Here is a 15,774-nt window from a genome sequence, read left to right on the forward strand (position 1 = left end):
GGTAAACAGTCGACCTTGACCCTGTGTAGCACTTGGACATGGAGCCAGCTCGGGTGAACAGTTGACCTTGACCTTGTGTAGCACTTGGACATGGGACTAGCTTGGGTGAACAGCCGACCTTGACCTTGTATAGCTCTCCGTGGCTCTGACCGGAAAGCAAACGTTAGTGCTTTGATCCCCAAGCCATGTCATACCAATAGATGTTAAAAGATGACACTTGTTGTTACCCTGCCTGGGGCTCAGCAGTTAGGGGACAGGCTTGGAGTGAGTATACTGTTTCTATTGTGGCTGCAATACTGCTGGCTTAAAGCAATACACTCACTCACTCACTCACCTGATGTCTCTATCAAAAGTTGAGTGTTATTACATATCTTCCGGGTTGGAGATGATGAAAAAACAGAAACCTGTTGCTACAAACATAAACTTTATTGCTCTCAGTGTATAATGTGCACCTCTGTAGTAAACACCTATATATCAACATAATAACAGAGCAACAGGCATCTGACGGAAACAATGATGTGAGGGACAGCTACAGCAGCAGCAGCAGCAGCAGCAGGACAACGTACTACCATGGTAACAAGGGCTGGCTAAAAAGATCGATAATCAGAATTAACGAAGGAATATTAACGATTATCAATATGAAAATTGTGTTATCAATGATATCTTACATAAACAATTGTGATGAAATAAAGTTTATATTTACTGAAAAAGACTATTGTCAGTCATGTCAATTGCCAAGATGAAAAAAAGCAACAGTTTTTGTCATATCTTAAATGTCCACAAAGTAATCCATGCAAAAATTTGTCACCACTCACCAGGGATGTGAAACATGTTGAAAGTAATCCATGCATAAATTTGTCACCACTCACCGGGGTGTGAAACATGTTGATTGAAAGCAGACATTTCCGCATAGTAGGTCATAGTCACTTCGCCAAAATTTAGCATATTTTGTTAACAATTATTGATATTCTATGATAATCTATATCGATAGCCAGCCCTGAGCATAACACATGGGGGGGGCGGGCACTTATAGACAACAGATTGTAACATGATCACTGTTGTATTCAAGAAACATTCTACAAATTATTTCCAAATCATGAAATACTGTTGTACATTAATAATGATAAAAAAATATTGATATTGGACAGATAGATTAAATTGTAATAGATTTCTAGAACAAAAGATTTCCTGGTCATAAGAATATGTAATGGATTTTTAAAATATTTTTCTAAACGTGGGGACTAAGAAGACAAATTCCCACAAGAGACAAATCTAATACTGGGCTTGTGGATCTGGTTAGAAATACAGGCATGATCATGAAGTACAAGCGTTAATGAAGACAAATCTTGTGACACTTCTTGATTTCTAAACAACCTATATTTCTACAGAATGATGTCATGAGTTGGTGTGATTTAAGCTGTTTTGGTGCAGAGACCTAAACACAGACAGACTTGGTTGAAACATTCTAATCCAAGGAATATCCAGATGCAAATATTAATGAAATATCATTATTAATATGACAAAACTCAAAATGACTCTTGATCATTTATTTATTTTATTAAGGAAAAATTTGAACTTGACAAATTTTTATACAAATTAGGAAATACCATGGAAAAATTTGAACGTGACAATTTTTTATGCAAATTAGGAATTACCATGGACAAATTCGAACGTGACAATTTTTTATGCAAATTAGGAAATACCATGGACAAATTCGAACGTGACAATTTTTTATGCAAATTAGGAAATACCATGGAAAAATTCGAACTCGACTTTTTTTAATGCAAATTCGGAAAAAAACATGGAAAAATTCAAACTCGACAGTTTTTATGCAAATTAGGGAATACCATTGTTGCGAACACAATGAGAATGAATACGAGGGATGCTGAAGGTGATGTCGCCCCCGGGAGGTGAACAGTGGCTACATGTGTTAGCGACAACATATAATGTATTACATAATGTATATACACAGTACACGAGACTAGTGTGAGGTAGTTTGTACACTAAAAGGCAAGTCTACAAGCATCTCAGCCCAACAATCATCTCGGCTTACAAACCCCAAAGCAATTTAATCTTCATGGGCAAATAAATAGCTTTTGGAATATCTAAATCTGTTTTATCTAAGTACAAGTTTTTTAGGCCATTCTTTCAGAATAAATAATTGAAAACATTAACAAAATGATTTAATTAAATTCATGAAGGAGTTTGCAGCCCCAAATACATGAAGAGGGCCCTTAACGTTTCCAGCTATAACTACATGTGAGCTGGAAGGGTGAATCTGGATGCAAATGAGCTCTATACAATATTCTATCAGAGTCTTGTTTGTAGTATGTGTTGTGTGTGAAATTGAAATTGATACCCAATAATATCTTGCATGAATCTTTTCCTGAGATGTATTAGGTGTATGAAACCTGAAGCTGAAAACTACGGGGAACAGTTCAATATGTGTGAAGTCGGCAGCAGCAATGACAGCACGCTGCTCCCAGTCCTTGCAGTCCTTCACTTCACAACAATCTGGCAACAGTGTAGAACTGTCCCAGACACCTCAGATTATATCAAAAATATCGTTAATGGTCTGCCTTTGTAAACGCGTTTGATAATGAATCCTTTTCATTGGTTATCACTAAAGCGCCACCTACAGTGTATCTAGTTTGAAACAAATTATTATATTTTCGTCGTAGCGGAGTTATTCATTCTAATTATTATAACAAGTGATATTATGATATAGAATACAATAAGGGTACCACATTGTCTCTACACCAGAAACACTACATCAAGGTATAACATCCTAGAAATGGGACGTGTGCACTGAGATTGAGAAAACAGGAAATATTACAAAATGTAATACACAACACTGAAAAAAACATTTAAAAAAAAGTTACAGATTGTAATAGAATTAATGCCAGACCATTTCGTTCACAGATTTCTAGGTACTTGGCCAAAGTTCTTTAGTTTAAGTACAGTGGAACTAGCACCTCAAGTAAGGTAGTGCTAGAGTGTATGATGAAGGCAAGGAGGCCGAAAGCTGGAGATCAAGTATATTTATGTAGTTATTGAAACTCATATGGGAATGAACACAAAAAAAAGATTTAAATATAAATTTTGCGTAAAAAAATGTAATTTAACCATTTGGGGGGCAAAATTTTAGTTTCACTATATTTTTTTGAGAATTATCTCAGATATCAAATTGGTCTTGCCTAAATTCTCCTCATGAAATGTTTCCATTTTTGCTGGTGGTGTTGCAGATCTAGCCTGAACAGTGCTGCAGATTCTAGCCTGAACAGTGCTGCAGATTCTAGCCTGAAGAGTACTGCAGATTCTAGCCTGAAGAGTACTGGAGATTCTAGATTTAACAGTTTTGCAGATTCTAGCCTGAACAGTACTGGAGATTCTAGATTTAACAGTTTTGCAGATTCTAGCCTGAAAGGAACTGCAGATTCTAGACTGAACAGTACTGGAGATTCTAGCTTTAATAGTTTTGCAGATTCTAGCCTGAACAGTATTGCAGTCTGAATACTATTTACAGACACAAAGATTCAGCTTTATAAAACATGGTACAGCATCTTGTTCAGATCAGGAAGCTTACTCAATATTTGCTAAGGATATTGGTTGTAAAATACAGAAAGAACACCAACTTTTAGCATGGACCTTCACCATCTGACCTGTCACCCTGGCAGCCATCTTGTTTTAGGCGACATTGTACATGTATGTGTGATGACAATGAAATTGATGACAGCGTACAAAAACTCTTCCAATTTGCCTTCACATATTTCTCACTTCTTTGTATCTGCATCAACAGTGATCTGTGATCAGACATATCCTTAACAAACTTTGAGTAGCATGTCAAAGACATCCAAAGGAACCAGCAGAACCAACTAGGTCACTCAATATCGATGCCTAAAGAGACTACCCAGCAAATGATTCAGCATCCAGCGGTATGAAACCAGAGTGTTTAGAAAGAGGATTTCAAATAAGTTAGCACAATATGTCTAGATGTGCCATTTGCAATGACGGAAGAAATAGTAAAACATTATATACATCATGTGGTAGTCATCCTTCTTTATAAATAGTCAACAGGTCTATGTACAATTCACAATTTACAATGAAACAACAATATACACAAGAGCCTTCCTTGAGAAACGACAACTACTTCGTCAGTGTGGGCCAAGCTGACCTCTTCCACGTCTGTCCTCCGTCCTAGTCTCCGTGCTTCTGTACATCTGTGGCAGTGAGGAGGGAAATCCGGGCAGCCTCGTCCCGACTCTCATCTCTCCGTGCGGTTCAGTTTAGACAGGAGAATATGCTGAAGAACTGTAAACACAGACACAAGAATGGTTTTATTTTTCTTGTTTGTTTGTTTGTTTGTTTGTTGTTAGGACTATCCGAGTTTTCTTTACAGTTTACATTGTTAAATCGTTAACCATATGGAATTAATTATCAGTTGATTGCTAGACAAAGCCCCATCTGGGTCCCCCAGCGGGATAGGGTTTCGCTAATCCGCGAGCCTCCCGGATAGATCGGGGGTATCGCATGCATGTCTACATACAGTTTTAATCGGAAAACTTGCTCATAGATTTCCGTAATGGTAAACTTCCTGTTCTTTGGTCCTACTCAAGTTCATGAAAAATGCAGTTTTGCTGGAGAAATAGTTTCTCGTGTGGGAGATTTCACCAAATTGCGGGAGGGTCTGTGGATGCCTGTAAATGACCGAGACTGGACCAGACAATCCAATGACTGATATTACAAGCAACGATCATTATGACACCGGGTCTGACTGCCTCATCCATACCATCAGGAGTGCATCAATTCCTAACAGGAATGCACAGGGGCTGGGGGGGGACAGGAATGGAGACCGTCCTGTGAGGTTTTATCAATATTCAAGCCATATCAAGGGAAGGGACACCTAATGTCTAAAACTGCTTTTATTCCAGCACTGAGGGGTCATGGATGCATTCAGATATACTAATCCAAAATTAATGTAAACAATATTACCGTATTCGACATAATAAGCGCCCATGGTGCTCTCAAAATTGGAAATAGGGGGCTCTTATTAGAATATCATTTTGGTGAATAAAACAGTTGAAAGATCGTAATTTTCGTGGCTTATGCTGACAGCCTGAAATGTTTATATATGACAGATATATTTTCCCAGAATTTAATTGCCCATAATTAAGGATCCAAGTGCACATTACACACGAATAAATAAGTTTTGTGTACATTGATCAATCAGAAGGTGTGCTAATTGGGATTGTTCACTCGCCAATAGTTTAGAAAATATTGCCGCTGGCGCTTATAAGTGCGGGGCGCTTATAAGGTCGAATGGTAAGTGAAAGTTTTAATAAAATTAAAAAATCTGATTAGAAACAGGATTAAATTACTTCAGTATGGATTGGTTGACATGGTATTTCTGGTGTTAGGTGCTCGCAGTAATGTCTGCGTATTAGGGGGAAAACATGAAAACTCATTGTGGCATGTATAATGCGCACCCTCTACAGCCGTTTATTGGAAAAAAGTGTGCACTGTACTCAAGAAAATATGGTTGTGGGGTGTGGAATCACTGTTGTTTTTTTAAATATTGTGATGCAGGTCTCAGATGCTTCCCATTATGGTGAAACCATGAGCATGGGTATGGTGCTGACAGACCTAGAAACATCTTCAGGGCAAATCTGGGAATTGAACCCACAATCATCAGATTCTGGGACATCTAAGGGAGGCAACTCTTGTCTGTAAAGAAGGTGAGTGAGTGTTGGTCTGTTAGTAATCAAGGAACCAGTGGTTGGGGTCAGGGAACGATGACACACAATCGGAAAGGGAGGCAACTCTTGTCTGTTAAGAAGGTGAGTGAGTGTTGGTCTGTTAGTAATCAAGGAAGCAGTGGTTGGGGTCAGGGAATGATGACACACAATCGGAAAGATCAGCAATCGGCACCACCACTTATAACATCAATGGCGTCCTGAGACCTGAACATCTTTATTTCTGAATTTCCAAAAGATATGGAAGTGTTTGAATTCTAGATACAAATACTAAAAGACAGTATTGTACAAAGTTTTGTCCCTACTGCTACTCACGATATTGACACGAATTTCCCCAGTGTGTTGGAGGGCACCGACACTTCCCTCGCGAACATCGGCCGCCATGCAAACATGGCTTGTGACATTTGATGACCTTCTTGCGACAGAACTTGCCCATGTAGCCAGTGTGGCACTTGCATTTGTTGGGTGAGACACACTTGCCCTTAGTTCCACACCCGGGGCTGCAGATGGCTGTAAGGGAAACACACAGTTTATACTCACTCACTCAATCTCAGACAAAACAAATAGGCCACATACCGTATTCTATGTAATAAGCGCCCAGGGCGCTCTAAAAATAAGATATAGGGGGCTGTTATTAGTATATAATTTTAGTGAAAGAGTTGAAAGATCGTAAATTTCGTGGTTTATGCTGACAGCCTAAAATGATACAAAAGAAAAGTCTGTGCGTTACACGACAGATATATTTTCCAGTATTTAATTGCCCGTAATCAAGGGTGCATATAACTCACGTGTGCGTATTATACACGAATAAATAATTCTTGTGTACATTGATCAATCGGAAGGGGTGCTAATTGGGTTTAGCAAATAGCAAATATCTCTGTGGGCGCATATTAGAGCGGGGTGCTTATTACGTCGAATACGGTACATATTATATCAGCCCTCAAACTCACGAAGGGTAAGCTTCTAACTATAACCTTCTTCATGTTCCTATAGGCCTGAGATGGGTAACTCTGGTAGCCAGGTCGGGCAGGTACTGAGTAGGACCCAGGTACCAACAGGACTACCCAGACCCATGGTTAGTCACATGATATTTTGTTTAATGACAAAAATTATCTAGAACTCTATGGTTACACTACAAGTCCTTCTGACTTTTTATATGTTTGAATAAAGATATAACTTAAGTCAACTTCAGTGAATGCATGACCAGATTGTCCTAATCAGACATTTTGTACCTGTCTCTTGAGACCTACAGTGGGTACCAGGGTGGGGTTGGGTAATAGGGGGGTGGGTACCCAGGTAGTAAATTTGGACTCGTCCCAGCCCTACTTCCTAACATAATAACAATAACAGATACAACAAAGATGTGGGCATTACTGACTTCATCACAGCTCAATTCATATGGATTCAGTTTTCTTGCTTCTTGTCTTAAACTGAACAAAAACTCACAGACAAAGAAATGCTTTAAATGAAGCATAATCCCGGACTAATCTTTGCTGTACTTACGGTTCTGACATCGAGCCCCCTTGTATCCGATGGAACACTGACATCGGTTGTTGGCCACGCACTGGCCTTGGTTCTCACACGATGGGCTGCACACAGGCTTCTTGGAGGCTGCAATATGGAGTGCGTCAGTTAGTGGCTGGATGTTTGGGTGAGTGAGTGAGCGCGTGGTGGGCACGTTTTGTTCTAAAGTGTAGTCATTGTTGCAATCAGCAATGTAGCATCTAAAATGAGGTGAGGTGAAATGGGGTTTAACGTTGTGTCCAAGATTATTGCACTTATATAGTGACGTGCATGGCTCTGAGCCAACCAGTCCATCTTTTAGCCCCTTAATGCCGAGCGCCAGACAGGGTAACAACAAGTACCATCTTTTAACGTCTTTTGGAATGACGCGGCCAGGGATCGAACCCCGGACCTTCCGCTCTCCTGGCGGACGTTTGCCACTAGATCACGGAGGCAGTCTCATCTAAAATGAAATAGTGTGAGAGTTTGTGTGCATGGGTGGATGTTTTGGGAATGTGTGTGTGAATGAATGTTGTTTGGCTCAATATGACCTACCCGGCCTCCTCCGTTTCTTCTTCTTGCAACAAACAACCCCAGACGTGTAGTTCTGCTTGTACACACAGCCCGTGTTGTTTTTGGGGTGATATACGTCGATTCTGCCGTGAAACAGACAGGAATGCTGGGAATATCTCATCCACCCGCACTCTCGTCCTATTCCTGCCATCTTGTTCTTTGTACACCTGTCGATACAGATTGAGTTTGTTTGTTTGTTATTTTTTACCTTTATTAGTAACATTTAATCCTTTATTCATAACATTTGACCATAATTGCATACTTTTGTCCTTTATTTCAACTTTGTATTTTTTGACAGAATGGCCGCCCATAAGTATTTGCTGTTACACCTTGAAAGGTTAGACTAACATCTAGTCTCTGAAATGAATATATTCTACTGAAAAAACAGCTGTTCAATAATAGTTATAAAATATAATAAAAAGAGTCCAGAATCCTTTCTTCATTTTATGATACAGCAGAAATCTAGACTTGCCAAACATTATACACTTGCATGGGCTGTATTGGATATATCTGTATGACAGACTACTTGAAAGGTATGAGGATAACTACTGCACATCTTCTATGGTCCCCATCACTTGTTGTCACTATAGAGTCTTCAATATATGGTCAACACTCTTCCACATATGGTCAACACTCTTCCATATATGGTCAACGCTCTTCCATATATGGTCAACACACTTCCATATATGGTCACCACTCAACCAAATATGGCCACCACTCTTCCATATACAGTGATCGCTCGCTATAACGCTACCAATGGGGTCCAAATAATTGGTGGGCGTTATAGACGATGAGCCGTTTAACCGAGGCCGAGGCGCGCGCTCGGAAAATCTCAAATCATCAATATGTGTTTATCTCACGTCACATCAAAATAGTATATATTTTTATGGACCTAGATCTACCTGTAATATCATTCATTTATTAAATCTGTCACATATCACAATGTCTGAAATACGTATTCCATTTCAATTTATCATTTTTAATCGATAAATTAAAAAATTATTCACTATTTCCCGCGATGTTATTGAAAATAAAATTCTCGGACACACATTTCGACAACGGGTCCACATCAAAGAGCAAAATAAAGACGTTTTAAACAAATCTTTAAATATATTATACAAAGTGATAAATAAAATCAACAAAAATATATCTAAAAGTAATCAAACTTACATCTAAGTTATTATTTCCATCGTTTCGTGCGATCGCGTGTAATGTAAGTCAAATGACATCTCGGCTTTCGTCGCCTTGAATTCTCGGCTCGCACACAATGTTTAATGCAAAAATATATGCATGAAAAATCTTTGTCACAGCTCGTAACCTAGCACGATACATTCGCGAAGTTCCATATTTTTAATATATATCGTGATTTCCTGCTTAAAACGTTCAGATTAACACGATTTAACAAAAAATCTTTCGCCAACTTCTGAAATTTATCAAATACGAACTTGGTATCACAGCTATAATTTGATTGGCTGCCTGAGGTCACGTGCTCAAAATTGACCAATCACGAAACTTGTAGTAGATTTCGGCAAGAAAGCGTCATTAGAAACAAATTTTAATCCAATGAAATCGCTTGTTATAACTACGGAAAAAAACAGGCGATGTTACGAAAGCGCGATTACGAAATGAATGACCGCCGTGTTGTGACAGCAACTACATGTGTGTGACAGTGTCGCCTCAAATTGGATTGCCCACTAATTAAGAATATAAACTTCGCTTGTGGTTCTCTTTTATTGCATGCATGCGCTTCTAAGATCAAAGGTCGATAGTGTGAAAAGTTAACTAGTTGAACAATCGTATTTCCGGGACTTGCCACGGATGTTTTCAAACAGATTATTAGAACTCCATTCAGCGATAAACGGTTGATTATGCAATGAGAAGCGTTATGTGCAAATGAACAACGAACAACAATACAATTATGTCTGTGTAAAACTATCAGTAAAAAAAGTGTACATAAATTTTGGGAGCCATGCGTTACCGCGCGTAGTAACCGAAGTAGCGCTTTATCGAAGAGCGCAATAGCGAGCGATCACTGTATAAGGCCAACACTAGACCAAATTACACCCTAACAAACATATGGTCTCCACTCCCCCAAATATAGTCCCAACTCACCAATAAATGGTCTAAGACTTTTCCTAGTATGGTAATATTCCCATATGTATACCACCTACACCCATATATTGTTATCCCACACCCATATACGGTCATCATACACTTCCATATATGGTCAGCACTCACCTCTTGCACCTCCCCTTGCTGTTGGCAGCATTGTAGGCGTAGCATCCCCCAAGGTCGAATATGTCCAGCCACGTCAACTCCTGCAGAATGGACTGGTCCTGTGGCTTGCACACCCTCCACCCATTCTGACATAGACTCTTCCCATGCTTCACATGACCTTTCCACTCCCCGGCACATGCATGAACGTCGCGGTGCATGTGCAGGCCTTCCGTGGTGCCGTCAGCGCAGCCAGAGGAATATTCTGTAGCGGAAACACAGTTACAGCACAACAGTTGACGAAACAGACAGTTGACGAAACACACGTGTAACAGACTGAACTTCATGGATGCTCCTACAGTTGGACCTGCTCATTCTTATTCAACCTGGAAAATGACAGTGTTCAAATGCTGTTACTGGTTCAATTGTGCAAGTAATTGAGTCATGACCGCTTAATGAGGAATGAAAGCCCAAAGAGGCACAGTTGGCAGACCTTTTCCCCTTGGCAGAATCTGAAAGCAAGGCTTTGTACCATATGTTCCCAGTTATTTTCAGGTGAACAATTGCCTTGCCTTTGCATGTGTTTGTGATGGATGCCACTAGGGCTGGGATGAGTCCACACTTACTACCTGGGTAGCTGACACCCTATTACCCAGCCCTACCCACTATAAATCTCAAGAGTTGGGTACAAAATATTCTTGCAGCCCTGGAAAAAACTATTTAGATACACATATAAAACGATCTGATCATGCATACACTGAAGTTAATAGATGCATTATCCTTACTCGAACAAATAAAAGTCAGAACGAATGCTTGCACAGACAGAAAGAAATGTGAACATTAGCTACTCGTAGTGTAACCATTGAGTTTTATTGTTAATATCATTAAACAGTATCTCACGTGACTAACTACGGGTTCGGATAGTCAAGTGGGAAACCAGATCCTACTCAGGACCAACCTGACCCGAGTGCCCAAGTTACCCGTCCCAGCCCTAGATGCCACCGGTGGGGCAGACAAGAGTACCCAAGTTACCCGTCCTAGCCCTAGATGCCACCGGTGGGGCAGACCCGAGTACCCAAGTTACCCATCCCAGCCCTAGATGCCACCGGTGGGACAGACCGAGTACCCAAGTTACCCATCCCAGCCCTAGATGCCACCGGTGGGGCAGACCCGAGTACCCAAGTTACCCATCCCAGCCCTAGATGCCACCGGTGGGGCAGACTGAGTACCCAAGTTACCCGTCCTAGCCCTAGATGCCACCGGTGGGGCAGACAAGAGTACCCAAGTTACCCATCCCAGCCCTAGATGCCACCGGTGGGGCAGACCCGAGTACCCAAGTTACCCGTCCCAGCCCTAGATGCCACCGGTGGGGCAGACTGAGTGCCCAAGTTACCCGTCCTAGCCCTAGATGCCACCGGTGGGGCAGACAAGAGTACCCAAGTTACCCATCCCAGCCCTAGGTGCCACCGGTGGGGCAGACCCGAGTACCCAAGTTACCCGTCCTAGGCCTAGATGCCACCGGTGGGGCAGACTGAGTACCCAAGTTACCCGTCCTAGCCCTAGATGCCACCGGTGGGGCAGACCGAGTACCCAAGTTACCCGTCCCTGCCCTAGATGCCACCGGTGGGGCAGACCCGAGTACCCAAGTTACCCATCCCAGCCCTAGGTGCCACCGGTGGGGCAGACCGAGTACCCAAGTTACCCATCCCAGCCCTAGGTGCCACCGGTGGGGCAGACCGAGTACCCAAGTTACCCATCCCAGCCCTAGGTGCCACCGGTGGGGCAGACCCGAGTGCCCAAGTTACCCGTCCCAGCCCTAGGTGCCACCGGTGGGGCAGACCCGAGTGCCCAAGTTACCCGTCCTAGCCCTAGATGCCACTAGTGGGGCAGACCGAGTACCCAAGTTACCCATCCCAGCCCTAGATGCCACCGGTGGGGCAGACCCGAGTGCCCAAGTTACCCGTCCCAGCCCTAGATGCCACCGGTGGGGCAGACCGAGTACCCAAGTTACCCATCCCAGCCCTAGATGCCACCGGTGGGGCAGACCCGAGTGCCCAAGTTACCCGTCCCAGCCCTAGGTGCCACCGGTGGGGCAGACCCGAGTGCCCAAGTTACCCGTCCTAGCCCTAGATGCCACTAGTGGGGCAGACCGAGTACCCAAGTTACCCGTCCAAGCCCTAGATGCCACCGGTGGGGCAGACCCGAGTACCCAAGTTACCCGTCCAAGCCCTAGATGCCACCGGTGGGGCAGACTGAGTACCCAAGTTACCCGTCCTAGCCCTAGATGCCACCGGTGGGGCAGACTGAGTACCCAAGTTACCTGTCCTAGCCCTAGATGCCACCGGTGGGGCAGACCCGAGTACCCAAGTTACCCGTCCTAGCCCTCGATGCCACCGGTGGGGCAGACTGAGTACCCAAGTTACCCGTCCTAGCCCTAGATGCCACCGGTGGGGCAGACTGAGTATCCAAGTTACCCGTCCCAGTCCTAGGTGCCACCGGTGGGGCAGACCCGAGTGCCCAAGTTACCCGTCCTAGCCCTAGATGCCACCGGTGGGGCAGACCGAGTACCCAAGTTACCCGTCCTAGCCCTAGATGCCACCGGTGGGGCAGACAAGAGTACCCAAGTTACCCGTCCTAGCCCTAGATGCCACCGGTGGGGCAGACAAGAGTACCCAAGTTACCCATCCCAGCCCTAGATGCCACCGGTGGGGCAGACAAGAGTACCCAAGTTACCTGTCCTAGCCCTAGATGCCACCGGTGGGGCAGACAAGAGTACCCAAGTTACCCGTCCTAGCCCTAGATGCCACCGGTGGGGCAGACAAGAGTACCCAAGTTACCCATCCCAGCCCTAGATGCCACCGGTGGGGCAGATCGAGTACCCAAGTTACCCGTCCTAGCCCTAGATGCCACTAGTGGGGCAGACTGAGTATCCAAGTTACCTGTCCCAGCCCTAGATGCCACTGTTGGGGCAGGATACGCTCACCTTATTGCCAGTACCTGGTGTCATCACTATTTGATAGTGATTCAAACGCATGCTTATGATCTAGTCAGAATTGTACAGTGGACTGCTTTTAGGAGATTTAGATTTAGATTTCTTATTTAGATTTCTTATTTAGATTTCTTATTTAGATTTTTTTAGATTCCTTATGAATATGAAAACGGTTTATTTCCACATAGCTTTCTTAAGTATGTTAAAAAGATAATAACTTGGTTTTAACCCATGCAGCACAGGTTATGTTTGCTTGGTTTGTTATTTAATGCCGCACTCAGCAATATTCCAGCTATATGACGGCGGTCTGTAAATAATCTAGTCTGGACCAGACAATCCAGTGATTGATATCATGAGCATCAATCCACGCAATTGGGATCAATGTCATGCTTCAACCAAGTCAGCTAGCCTGACCACCCGATCCCTTTAGTCACCACTTACGACAAGCATAGTCGCCTTTTACAGCAAGCATGGGTTGCTGAAGACCTATTCTACCCCGTATCTTCACGGGTCTATGTAGCACAGGAGCTGCCACCCCTGCGTTGGTACACACGTACCTGACACCACGACGTAGGAGCTGGCCATGTCGATGCCCTCCTCGTTGATGACCTCACAGGTGTACAGCCCAGTGTCAGACTTCTTGGCCAGTGTCACCAACAGGTCTCCTGAGGAGAACATCATCATCATCATCATCATCATCATCATCATCATCATCATCATCACCCAAAACAAAGGGACCACTACCACAGACATCATCCCCCAAAACATAGGCTTCAATGAACTGGATGAAACAAGTATATTATTTAATGCCATCATCATCATCATCATCATCATCGTTATCATCATCGATCATCATCATCATCATCATTGAACGTCATCATCGTTATCATCATTATCATCATCATCCAAAACAAAGGGACCACTACCACCACCATCCCCCAAAAGAACCGAACTAGATGAAACAATTACATTATTTAGTGTAACAAATGTTATATTTGTGGATGCATAATTACATTATCAAAAGTTACTAAGGATTTTAATGCCTCTTCAAACAGTATTTTCATTCCATGACAGTCTGGCAGCATAACAAGGGGGAATCAACCAGAGTGACACAGGTAGTATATACATTGACCACCTTGACACAAAATGCGTGGTGCTCACAGACCAGGGATCATTACCATATGGGATTTAAACCCACAACCAGCAGATGCTGGTGTGGTTAAGGGACACAACTCCGCACAGAAAGCAGTAGTGACTCCTGGCCTCTCTAGATGTGACATAAAGTAGTTAACTCACCTGATGACAGCACAGAGATGCGTTGGTTGTTCTTTGCCATCTGGACGCCATCTTTGTACCACTGCACCCTGGGAGGAGGCATCCCGGTGGCCTGACACGTGAGCAGGAAGATGAGCCCCGTGTACACATACATCTTCTCGGGGGGCTTCACTGCAATCTTCGGACGCTTTACTGAACACACAGATAAAAACACTTCAAAGACAATGAATCACCTTTCATACGTTTTCTTACCATTAAGTTTCTCCTTTCAAATATTTTTTGCACATAAGTTCTCAGTTAATTTAACAATTGATATTTTTTGCCTTAATGGAGGTATAAATGTCAAAAACATTTCTTATAAATAAACATGTCAACAATTATATCTTTACAGAGAGCTTATTAACTCATTAAAACACACCAAATGCAGACTGAAGTACAAAACTGTGACATTCTGCTCAATAATACAACACGAGCTCCCCCCTATCATTGGCTGGTCTGGAAACAGTGGTCCAATAGTTATTTTATATGGAAAACAAACGTTTTTGTCAGCCATTGAAATACCTCTTGCTATTTATTCATGTTCCATGTTGAAACTCAAAACCATAACAATGAAGAAGGGAGGTAACTCCTGCATGCTTGTGCGTACCTGGCATCTTGCAGCAGAGGATCCCGGTAGCCAGGCCTGGCTGGTACTGACAGGCGCGGTGGAAGTGGGCGTCCACGCAGCAGCTGGCATCGATGCGGCCCCCGCTGATGCATGAGGTTTGACCCAGGTTCTGATGGGCACACCCTCGTCCTATGCCTGCCAGGTCATCCTGGGGAGGATAAAACAGTGTGAGTGAGTGAGTGAGTGGGTGGGAGGGTGGTTTGGTAGGACGTGATGAGCCAACACCTTAAACACTGGGCTACTCCATCAACCACCACAGACACAGGGATGATGGTTAACAAGGAAGTGTCAAACATTGACATTTTTCTAACTCTCTGATATCTGGACACTATCATGTGTATTTTGTTGGCTCTAAAAAGTTTGTACAAAATACCCTTATACACACCTCCCCTATAAATAAAAAAAATGCAGATTCAGCATAAAACAACATTCACTCACTCACTCACTCACTAAGTGAGTGTGTAGCGTATTTATTTCTGTATAATACACACTTTTTTTCACTATTTCTTTACTCTAAACTTGGGGGTGCGTATTATACACGAGAACTAATTGTTACCCCCTTTTCCCCCAGCCATACAACCGAAGATGACCAACGGAACTTCATGACCAGAAATTATATCTATATATAGGCTCACACGAGCATTATGATCCCAATATTAATGTAGACCCATTCTCATTAAAGCGTCATTGGAGACATCCATGCATCTTGTTTCTTTGCCATCCAACAGGACAAGTCAGGTTAAAACACTACATCGGTCTGCTGTGGCCTTTTCTTAATGCAAACAGCCTGTTCCAGACTC

General features: G+C 42.9%; 1 protein-coding gene across 4 annotated transcripts in view; it reads right to left on the reverse strand.

The window, feature by feature from the left end:
- Nucleotides 1–416: 416 nt before the first annotated feature.
- Nucleotides 417–15,774, reverse strand: part of LOC139452343 (uncharacterized) — a 111,922-nt gene continuing 96,564 nt past the window's right edge. For all 4 annotated transcript variants that reach the window (XM_071233788.1, XM_071233789.1, XM_071233791.1 and 1 more), the window contains 8 exons: nucleotides 14,954–15,122; nucleotides 14,329–14,499; nucleotides 13,590–13,697; nucleotides 10,068–10,308; nucleotides 7,812–7,996; nucleotides 7,257–7,364; nucleotides 6,069–6,263; nucleotides 417–4,311 (listed from right to left, as the gene is read on the reverse strand). In XM_071233788.1, the coding sequence (XP_071089889.1) occupies nucleotides 4,265–4,311; nucleotides 6,069–6,263; nucleotides 7,257–7,364; nucleotides 7,812–7,996; nucleotides 10,068–10,308; nucleotides 13,590–13,697; nucleotides 14,329–14,499; nucleotides 14,954–15,122 (1,224 nt within the window). In that variant the 3' untranslated portion in view covers nucleotides 417–4,264. The remainder of the gene's footprint in view (nucleotides 4,312–6,068; nucleotides 6,264–7,256; nucleotides 7,365–7,811; nucleotides 7,997–10,067; nucleotides 10,309–13,589; nucleotides 13,698–14,328; nucleotides 14,500–14,953; nucleotides 15,123–15,774) is intronic.

This window comes from Haliotis cracherodii, unplaced genomic scaffold (genome assembly GCF_022045235.1).
Source record: "Haliotis cracherodii isolate W230 unplaced genomic scaffold, xgHalCrac1.p SCAF_9, whole genome shotgun sequence".
Classification (NCBI taxonomy): Eukaryota; Metazoa; Mollusca; class Gastropoda; order Lepetellida; family Haliotidae; genus Haliotis; species Haliotis cracherodii.